This window comes from Corvus kubaryi, unplaced genomic scaffold (genome assembly GCF_017639235.1).
Source record: "Corvus kubaryi isolate FWS band 111438036 unplaced genomic scaffold, C.kubaryi_AGA036_p1.0 37301, whole genome shotgun sequence".
In the NCBI taxonomy this organism is placed as follows: Eukaryota; Metazoa; Chordata; class Aves; order Passeriformes; family Corvidae; genus Corvus; species Corvus kubaryi.
The window spans coordinates 882,410-893,179 of NW_024581094.1; the positions used below are offsets into that span (position 1 = coordinate 882,410).

General features: G+C 47.0%; 2 protein-coding genes and 1 long non-coding RNA gene across 3 annotated transcripts in view; 2 read left to right on the forward strand and 1 right to left on the reverse strand.

Moving 5' to 3' along the window:
* The first annotated feature begins 468 nt into the window (after positions 1-468).
* On the forward strand, positions 469-5,511 carry LOC121664546 (keratin, type I cytoskeletal 19-like). Its single transcript, XM_042027909.1, has 8 exons — positions 469-1,117; positions 2,085-2,167; positions 2,524-2,680; positions 2,905-3,066; positions 3,498-3,623; positions 3,727-3,953; positions 4,269-4,414; positions 5,184-5,511. The coding sequence occupies exons 1-8, from the start codon at positions 548-550 to the stop codon at positions 5,207-5,209; spliced, it is 1,497 nt and encodes a 498-aa protein (XP_041883843.1). The 5' UTR covers positions 469-547; the 3' UTR covers positions 5,210-5,511.
* Positions 5,400-10,770, reverse strand: part of LOC121664553 — a 10,329-nt gene continuing 4,958 nt past the window's right edge. The window contains exon 2 of the long non-coding RNA XR_006016035.1: positions 5,400-5,467. This is a non-coding gene — a long non-coding RNA (uncharacterized LOC121664553). The remainder of the gene's footprint in view (positions 5,468-10,770) is intronic.
* The window catches only part of LOC121664548 (keratin, type I cytoskeletal 13-like), a 5,468-nt gene continuing 4,748 nt past the window's right edge, over positions 10,051-10,770 (forward strand). The window contains exon 1 of the mRNA XM_042027912.1: positions 10,051-10,655. Within this exon, the coding sequence (XP_041883846.1) occupies positions 10,167-10,655 (489 nt within the window). The 5' untranslated portion in view covers positions 10,051-10,166. The remainder of the gene's footprint in view (positions 10,656-10,770) is intronic.

Genomic DNA, 10,770 nt, shown 5'->3' on the forward strand with positions numbered 1-10,770 from the left:
TGGTCTGTTCACTACTACAGTAACAACTGTTCACACTTTTCAGAAGTGAGAAATTCTATTCATTTTCCATTTTTCGTTTCACAAGCTCTACCACAGCATGTGATATAAAAATGGTTATTGGACTAAGAATAAAATAAATACAAATTAATAAAAGATAAAAGGCACTTTGATGTTATAAATACCAATGTTTCTTCTTTGTACATAATCTAGGGCAACTTTTTTTCTTGACTTGTTGCAAAGTTTGCATCATACAAAAAGCTGATGACTCATAAAACACTATTTTACTTTTTGGAATAAGCTGCTGACATGTAAAGTATCTTCCTTGTGAACTGGGATTTCTAGAGGGAAACTGCCTATGGGCTATTTAATCTTGGCATAAACAGCCAGACTAGCCAGCCCCGTGGGAAGAAGAAACACCCCACAGGTGACACCCCCTTTGGAAGGTATAAATGGAGACCTGCGGCAGCCGCCAGCCTGCAGTCGGACTCAGTATCACGCTCTGCATCTTGCTTTGGGCTGTGGGTTGGCGCTGCAGCTGGGCCTCGCCATGAGCTGTAGTATTAAGCAGACAACTGGCTCTCTCAGGGGCAGGACCAGCGGTGGCAGCTGTGTGATTGGTGGTGGTGGTGGTGGCGGAGCGCGGATCTCCTCGGTGTCCTCTGGAAGATACACAACTTGCGGGATAGGCGGTAGCCGAGGGTTTTCTGGGAGAAGCTACTGTGGTGGTGTGAATTACGGAGGAGGACTGAGCACTGGCAGTTTGGTCGGTGGAAACTTTGGAGGTGGCTTAGGAGCCACTGTCCTCGGAGGATGTCCAGGCATGGGATTCAGTGGTGGCAGTGCTCGCTTTGGCGGTGGCATGGGAGGTGGCATGGGTATGGGTCTTGGTGGAGGTGGTTTTGCTGGTGATGGCATTCTTCTTTCTGGTGATGAGAAGGTCACCATGCAAAACCTGAATGACCGCCTGGCTTCTTACCTGGACAAGGTGAGGTGCCTGGAACAAGAGAATGCTGACCTGGAGTGCAGGATCAGGGAGTGGTATGCCAAGCAGGGCCCTTTTTGTGAGCCACGGGACTACAGCTGCTATTACAAAGAAATAGAAGATCTTCAGAACCAGGTAACATCCTTTCTCAGCTGCTTTCTCCCTTGCAAGGCTCTCTCTGGTGCTGGTTCATAACTGGGTCCATTATTGGGAGTAACAAATCATTGCTGTAAAATTGTAAAATTTGCTTTTTGCAAACAGCCATTACAGCATCTGCCTGTGGAAAGCTCAGAGCTCAGAGGTAAAACTGGAGGGTTTGGGCTGTTTCTGTTGCTTTTATTCATCAGACATATTGAAGGGGAAAATGTTACTTCATGGAATGTATCTGGATGGGCTCAGTGGTCTTTTTTAATTCAGTTTGTGCTGAGGTGGTCAAATAGATATATGGCAAGAAAAGAACTAAAAGATAAATAAATAATGGATCACATTAATTTGCCTGAATTTATATGATTGTCATCAGTCTTGCAGAATTCCAGTTAAACTTTATTTCTTGCAGAATTCCAGTTAAACTTTATTTCCTTTTTCTTATTAGTTTACTCTTTCAGGTAGAATTGGGAAATATAGGGCATCTAATTAAAACTAAGAAAAAAGAGAACATTGCCATAACACATTTGGAATGGGCAATTTAAAATTAAAAACTTTTGCAAAGTGTTTGGCAAAAATTTCGGACATCAATGCACAAAGAATAAAGAGAAAAGAATCCAGGAAAGGAACAGAATGAGATAGGCTTGTCATTAATTCTTCAAATAAAACTTTAAATCTCATAAGATTTAGATTTAAGAGGCTGAGGTGGATTGTGGCAGGTGCTGGACAGTAATTACATCTCCCGGACTCTGCACCTGAACCACGAATTTTATCATTTTAATGTCTTCACTGCACTTCCCTGAACATCCCTGTGAGTGCTGCACCCCTCAGCTCCCCATCCCTGATACCCAGGATTTTAAAAAAGAGAGGGAGGAAGAGGGTCTGGTTGCAGCAGGCAATGGGTGCCTTGAGCCCAAGGACATGGAGCAGAGACCAGGAACAAATGTTCTTTTTCCAGATTGTCTGTGCAACCATAGACAACAACAAGATCATTCTGAACATCGATAACAGCAGGATGACAGCCGACGACTTCCGAGTGAAGTGAGTACCCGGGGCTGTCCCCTCCTCTGTCACTGCCCTCAAAGCTCTCAGCTGCTCTCCTGTGACCCAGGACAGGCTGGAGGCTGTGCAGAACTCTCTCATCCATTGCCTCTAGAGCTGCCCTAATTAGGGGCAGTTCCAGGAGGGGAAGTTTGGGATGCCAAGCTGGTTTTGAGTAGAGGTTAAAAGAAGCAGAAGGGATCTGCAGACTGGGAGCAGTGAGGGTTCAGCCAGGCTGCTGTTCCATCATGTGCTGTCTCTCAGAGGGGAAGGTTTTGGGGTTTCCTGTCAGAGCTCAGAAACACTGGTGGTGTCAGACACTGACTGCTCTTTCTTTCTTGTTTCCTCCCTCACAGGTACGAGACGGAGCTGGCCCTGCGCCAGAGCGTGGAGGCCGACATCAACGGGCTGCGCCAGGTGCTGGACCAGCTGACGCTGTGCAGGTCTGACCTGGAGGCACAGCTGGAGTCGCTGCGGGAGGAGCTCTGCTGCCTGAAGAAGAACCATGAGGAGGTAGGTCCTGCCCTCTCCTGTACAAAGCATTCGCTCCTGTGGGATCCATCACCCCGGGGTGCTGCTGCGGAGGGCCGTGGTTGATGGATACCATCATGTGGCCCAGGAGTTGTGAAGGTCCATCAGAGAGGGGCTCTGCAGGGCCCTGCTCCCTGTGAGGGAACTTGGCTCCCTCTATTTTTTCCTTCATTTTAAATCTGATCTGATCTGGATGGTGTTTCCAGGAAATGTGCTGTCTGAGGAAGCAATCGACTGGAGATGTGAGCGTGGAGGTCAATGCCTGCCCGGGCCCAGACCTCAGGAAGATCCTGGAGGAGATGAGGTGCCAGTATGAGACGCTGATTGAACGCAACCGCAAAGAAGTTGAGGATTGGTACGAGTGCAAGGTGAGTAAATTCCCATAGCTCTGACTTTTCCCTGGCTAACACCCAGGCAATGGTCCCGCAGGGATTTATTGCATGTAAAAACCACACAACAGACTGAAAGAACGTTTAGCATTGGTTCACACTGACCAAGTGACACAAGGGAGGGACCCTGCATCCTTGTCATGGGCTGAGGGAAGCTCTGCATGTTGGTGGGACTTGAGGCAGGAATTTTCTACAAAGCAGTAAGTGGTGAGAAGAACTGGAAGCAGCATTATTAGAAGAGAAAGAGGAATGACCAGCCAGGTTTACACTACCATTAGGAGGAGAGTTTTCACCCAAACCCTTCTCATTTTATCTTTGCTCTTTCTAACTTCTCTGCTCTTTCCTTAATACTTGATCCAACTTACATTGCACATTCTCTGAAGCTCTTTATGCCGGATTGGTGATTTCAGATTGAGGAGGTGAATCGGGAGGTTATTACAAGTGGTCAGGAGGTGGAGACGTGCAACAACCAGGTGACTGAACTGAGACGCCAATTGCAAGCCCTGGAAATCGATCTCCAAGCTCAGCTCAGCCAGGTGAGTGTGAGCTGCTGCAAACCTCAGCCATCTCACAGAAGTCATAGCTAAATGCAGTGTTTCTCCTGCCTATATTTGTCTTATGTCCCATGTCACTCCTCAGAGGGACAACCTGGAGTCCTCGCTGGCAGAGACAGAGTGTCGCTACAACAACCACCTTGCTGAGCTGCAGAGCCAGATCACCTGTGTGGAGCAGCAGCTGGCTGACCTGCGGGCAGAGATGGAGTGCCAGAACCAAGAGTACAAGATCCTGCTGGACGTCAAGTGCCGCCTGGAGCAGGAGATCCACACGTACCGCTGCCTGCTGGAGGGTGGCCAGCAGGACCTTATGTAAGTGGGCTTGAGACACAGCAAAAAAAATATAATAAAATACCTGTGTCCTGGTTATTGCAACGTAAGAGCAAAGTGAAGGACCTGCCCAGCTCCTTCTCACTTACTGACTTATTTGGGCTGCCTGGTGTCATGACGGTGACTTGCTTCCTCCCCTGTGCCAATTGCTGCCACAAGGAGAATGGTCACTGCAACATTCTGCCAGTTTTCTGCCAAAAAGGGAAACAGACTGAGAACAACAGGGACACTGAAAATCTGTAGCTCTAGTTTATATGTCATTTCCCTTACTAAAATGTTATTTTCTTGTCTCCTCAGTCAGCAAGGAGGAATTGGTCAGTCTTCAGGTCTAGGAGGAGGAGTTGCAAGAAGCAGTGGAATAGGAGGAGGAGGCATCATTAGGACAAGCCACACTTACACTTCGTCTGCCCAGATCCCATCCTGTGCAGCTGCGGAGATCCAAGGTAAGAACAGTCCCACTCTAAACATTTCCACAGCCTCTGCTCTAATGCAACACTGATGGGCTGGAAGAAAAATCTTTCCCACATAGCTTATAGGTGCTACTTGAAAGTTTTATTGTGGGGCCCCTGGGAAATACAGGACAGGAGCAACAGAGGAGTGGCTGAGAGGAGAGGTTTTGGGAGCTGGGACTCTGCTGGGATGCATGAGAATTGCCAAAGGGAAGAGGGATAGAAAGGAGAGTGACAGAGCCAGCAGGCAGGCAAGCCATGGAGAACATGGAAAAAGGACTGACGTGAGATGTGGGACAAAGGAAAGAGCAGGAGAGAGGAAAAGTACTCAGAAATCAGGTGGGCAAAAAAAAGTGGGAATCATGGGAATACTGGCAGATAACTAGTAGTCATAATTCAAGGGGAAACTTCCAGCCAAACTGAAAAGGAAAGAAGGAAATATAGTGACAGTTGGTCCAGGAGAATGACATGAGCAGGGGCATTGATCTGGCATGGACCCCAATGCCATTCCCTCATCCAGATCACTGCTGGAGCAGTGTCTGAAGCTTCCACCTTTTGGCATTTTGATGCAGCCCGTGCTGCAGCCAGTGACAGATCCATCTGCCTGGCTGGCAGGAGCCATCAGATCTTCCCAGGAAGGGGCAGTATTTATCTGAAATTCTAATTGAATTGGCTTGTGAAACGATCACGTGTAGGGAATGACAGTGTGGGAAAGAATCTATTTTTGCTATAAACACAGTAATGTTTCCTTTGATCTCTCCAGTGCCTTGCCGAAGGATTTGTGATTAAGCAGAGAAACAAGAATATCCAACAAGAGAAGCCTGAAGCAGAGCTATGGATGACGAGAGAGAATATTTACTGCATGTGTCTGCAGAGAGCACGGAGCGTGCTCGTCTGTGTTGCTCAGCCGTGCTAAGCAATGTGTCAGAGGGATGAGCAGAGCATTGGGCCACATTCTGCTTTACTTTGCTATTTGCTATTCCAGTCTGTGTGGCCCAGCACCACGACTGTTGCTGTAGTCAGCCAGGGCTATGATCACTTATGTACCTGCTGGTGAAAACTGTCTCTAATAAAACCTTGCTTCTGCCTGATGCAATCAAGAACCTGTGTCTGAAACTTTGAACACCAGGTGCTGATCCATGAACAAGGGGCACCTAAACTGGTCAGGATCATCCTGCACTGGGAATAAAGATGCTTTGCCAGTGGGAGCCAGAGAATGGCCTCGCTGACCTGGCAGGTCTTGTCCAGCTCCTCCCTGTTGTCACAGCCTGAGGCAGGTGTTGCCCATTCCTGTGTGACACCTGCCCTGACCCCCATGGACCCGCAGGTCAGGCAGAGGCCTGTGTCCTTCTCACACAGCATTGGGCTAAAACACAGGTTTAGAAGAGTTTCCAAAGTCAGTGATGGAACATCTGGAGACAGTTTGCCTTGGTCCCAGTCTAGTGCTGACACATCTGGGCTGAGCCCTCTCATGCTCCATCTCCCAGCCTGGGGACTGTTGAGGATGAAATCTTGGTTCCCACAACTGATTCAGTTTCTGCTGACATGGCTTATTGTCCAACCTATCCCTTTCATTTTATAGGAATCTTCACATTGGGAAAAGGACTGGAGGCAAAAGGTTTATCTCCTCTCTTTTCACATAGTGACTGAGTCATTTACTGGTCATCCTCGGATTGCCAAGAGTTTCGACCTGAAAATCAGGAGTGGTTGAAAGATCATCTCTGCGTTAAACACATTTTGTCTGGGGAGCTGCAGAGGGCAGGGTGGGAGCTGAAAAAGTGCAGCTTAACAGAGAACAGAATGGAGAAAAAAGCCAGGTAGGGCTATTGAACACCCAGAGCCACCCAGTTGTCACAAGCAAGGCAGGTCACTCGATCACACTTGGCCTCGATCAGCAGCCATGTAGCTGGTGCTGAGCTGGTTTTGTCCTGGTGCTGACCTGCCAGAGCAGCCGTGGGCCACAGTGAGCTGGCAGAGTCACTCTGGTTTTAGAGAACTGGCAGTTCAAAGTATTATGATGGTGTTCTGAGGATTAACTTGTTGGTCCAGAATGCCAAGCAGTGGTGGTTTTAACTGTGGTGTGGCTGTTACAGAGTCCCATTCACTTGTGGGATGACCCAGTAAAGCAAAACTCCTGGTTATTCCTTTTCCATCAAAGGCTGGAGGTTATGGAACAGCCAGACTCAGGGCAGGAAGAGAACAGGTACAAGACAAAACCACTTCAGGACTGTACATACAGTATAGTGTGGCACACTTTTCGATTGCCAGTTCTTTTATAGAGACACCAATTTCTCTGATGATACAGAAATAGACTTAACATGGTAGCAAGTGCCTGAAGAAGCTAAACCACTAATATCTTGGAGAGCAGGTGAAAGGTGCCCTTCTGTTGTGAGAGGCCACAGAGAGATGTCTCAGTGATATTTCTTTATTTCATCTACCAGACACTAAGTTTAATACTATCCATGGGCAAGAGAAGATAATGCAGCACTGGAACACCTGCAATGACTCAGAAGAGTGGCCAAAGGTATAAGTTTTTAAACCAGGACTAAATTAAGGCTTATTAGAAGTTCAGTTCCAGCCCTACAGGAAGTCCCAGACTTGATGCACAATTCTTTCAGTAGACAGGTATGGCCAGTGCTTCACAAGAGATCAAAAGAGATACATATTTTGGCTCTAATGGCAAATTTCCTTGTGTTGGACTCCAATGGATATTCCAGTTGTTCTCAGAGCTCTGGCTGAGAAGTTGAAAAGCAGATCTTTCCCTTTCCATTCCCAGTGTCTCCTCCTGCCTTGTTCAGTGCAAAGACAGACAGTGAGATAACCCACTGCTGTCCTTTTTGGCCTCAATCCTTCCCAATCCATGAGTCCTCACCTCTTGTTTCTAAAAATATAAAAACACTGCATGGAGACTCTTCCAGTTTCCAGTCTTCTGGAAACTCTTGGCTACCTATGGTATGTAAAAGCTTCCCAGTCTCTCCCGGCAGCCCCAGCAGATTCCCACCAGCTGTGGGCTGGTTCCTCCTCTTGCGAACTGCTACTGACATCTAGCTGCTCCTCCAGATTCTCTGGGCTCGCATCAAAGACCTTCCCACCCTTCTCACCACATCCAGCAGGCCTAAAGCATGCACTTTCACAAAGGAGCTGTCCTGAATTCCTGAGAGGTGAAAGAGACCTAATGACATGGCCAGAAAGACTCTAATGATCCAGAAATTATGAATATGCCTCTGGAAAGCCCTGGGAGGAACAGCCTCAGCTCTTCAGATGCTGTGATGTTGTTTGTGGACCTACAAGTTAGGATGAGTCTGGAAGGCAGTTCAGGAGAGGCAGGTTGTGATTAACAGTTCCCCAGCAGAAAACATCCTGGAAACACGTCATTTATTAAAGAGCTGCAAATTATGGAGCTGCAAATCTTGGAAACTACATTTCCATAAGATTTCCCTATTTCTTTGTGCTGATGAGACAGACCCAGGAAGCTTATGAGTTCAAGTAACTGAATGAAAACATGAGGGAAAGCTTAATTTAATTTTTTAAGGTCTCAGAACAATTACTTAATTTTGTCTCAGTTTAACTAGTGCCCTCATTTCCTGGAGATAAACAGGAAAAATACCAAGACAGAGGGAAGTGTGTGCAGAGAGAGGCTCCTGGGCACAGGTGGCTGCTGCAGGCACACAGAGGTGTGAGGGGCAGAGGGGACCGAGGTGTCTCGGAGCAGCAGGAGCATCCCTGGGGTGCAGACACCGTCCACTCCTACGGAGTACAAGTCATCCCGTGTTTCTGCCTGCACTACACTGATGTGCCCGTGTGATAACTGCAGAGCTGGGGAAGGAATGTGTGCTCACTCAGGAGAGATGCTTGCTGCAGACAGCTGTTGGGAAACTCCTGAGGAATCATCCACAGACCAGGCGAAGCTTCCAGCGACGCAGCTTACAGCAGTTTCGGTTCGCTCCTGCCACCACACCCTGACTCCCAATTATGTTCTCCTGTCCTAGGAATGAAATCCAGCAATTCCTTCCTATACACAATAACTTTATTAGAGCTTTTACCTATTCTGAGCTTTGTTTCTGTGTGTTTTGGGCCAGAGGGAGGCCCGGTGCGTCAGACAGGGCAGGCTGACACACAGGCACCGTGTCGGGGTCCAGCTGCAGCTCTGCCAGCAGTGAGTGCTTTGTCTTGGAGTAAATCACGTTGGGAAGCCTCTCCACACCTGTCCCCAGCCTGCTGGAGATATCACTGCAATGCTTCTGCCTTTCATGGCATGGATAAGGAACATCCAAGGAGGCAAAGAAAAGGGGAGACATCTTTGTAACAGAAATAAGAGTAAGAGCAATAAAATGATGAGTAAATTCATGAATACTGGGACAATTCAGTCCTAAAGTAAATGGGATCATATACCTGCCCTAACAATAGCTATTCCAATCCACAATCCTGACACTGAGTGAGGATTTCAGCAAGAGTTTGAACTCACTTTTCCTGGTGAAGGAGATTTGGGGAATTTCTTACAAGGAACAGTTGGGTTCAGAAAGCCATGGAATGCCTTTCCCTTGCTCCATGGCCACTGGAAAAGGGGCTCCCTAGGGAGAAGGCCAGTGCTCTGGAGTGTCAGCAAAACATCACATGAAAAGAAGCGCAGCCTGAATTTTGATGACAAAAGTGTGAAAGGATTCTTACTTTTTCTTTTCCTTGCTTAGTTAATATTTGGAAACATTACTGACAGAGAGCCTCTTGTTTGTATCAAATCCAGCTCCAGCCCAGGTAGAACTACCCAGGGCAGTGACTGCTCTACAGCTCTATCAGCTGGTCTGTCTTTATATGTCCCAGGACAGCTATCCCAAAGCTCTGTTTAAAATGCAATATGTATTGACAGAAAAATTGGCCATAGGATGTTTCCACTCCCATCCACTGTTTCAAAACCACCCTTTCCCAGCAACAATTACAATCCATAATGAGAAGAAGTACAGAAATTATCTTTCACTGAACAACAGGAAATATTTAAAGCACTTTTACCTTCCCTTGCACTCTCCACATAATGAAACAAATCCTTTGTGAATTACTGGAGAGCCACAATCATGTATGAAGAACCTTTCATCCGTCTGCATTAAGAGATCCTTCCTTGGTCTCACTTGTCTTGCAGCAGAGTGTTTCAGATTTGTCATTTTGCCAGTGGAGAGATTTAAAGGTTAATCTCTGTGTCTCTGATCTTTCCAGAGTTCTTACATCATTCTTCATACATCATTCGAAAAGCAAACTTAGTATTTCTTCTTTCTTTTTCATCTTACATATTCCAACCTCAGCACCTTGCATGAAAACTGCTTATTCAACTCAAAATAAAATGAAAATAAATTAATGAGAGATAAAGAGCTCTTTGATGCAATAACCTTTAATGATTTCTTCCTGCTATGTAATTTAGGACAGTGTTTTTCCTGGCTTAATGCTGTAAGTTTGCATCATAAACAAAAAGCTGATGATTCATAAAACATTATTGCTAATGTATTTTTGAAATTAGCAAGAGACATGTAAAGTATCTTCCTTGTCTACCAGGCTTCTTGAAAGGAAACTTCCCTTTGAGAAATTATTCTTGGCACCAATGGCTGGAGTAGCCAGCCTTATGGGAAGAAGAAGCAGTGGTGACACCCACTGTGGAAGGTATAAATAGGGATCGGCGGCCACGGACAGCTCGCAGTCTGATTTCGTATCAAGCTGTGCATCTTGCTTTGGGCTTCTGCTTGCATTTCCAACCGCTGTCGCCATGAGTTGCAACATTAAGGAGACTATTACTGTATCTAGCAAAGGCAGGAGCAGTGGTGGCAGCTGTATCATTGGTGGTGGTGGTGGAGCACGGATTTCTTCCTATGGCATAGGCAGTGGCAGAGGTTTTTCTGGAAGGAGTTACTGCGGTGGAGTGAATTATGGAGGGGGACTGAGTGTTGGTAGCTTGGCTGGTGGGAGCTATGGAGGTGGCAACTGCTATGGCAATGGCCTTGGGTTTGGCCTTGGAGGTGGTGTGGTTGTTGGTGGTCTTGGTGGCGACTGCTTGCTTTCATCCTGCGATGAGAAGGTCACCATGCAGAACCTCAATGACCGCCTGGCTTCCTACCTGGACAAAGTGAAGTGCTTGGAGAAGGAGAATGCTGAGTTGGAGTGCAGGATCAGAGAGTGGTATGCAACACAGGGCCTCTCCTGCGAGCCCCGTGACTACAGCTGCTACTACAAAGAGATTGAAGATCTTCAGAACCAGGTAATCTCCCCTTGGGTTGTTCCTCCACTTTTGAAAGCTTACTGCCGAATTTCTGGGTTGTTCCTCCGCTTTTGAAAGCATACTGCTGAATTTCTGGGTTGTTCCTCCTCTTTTG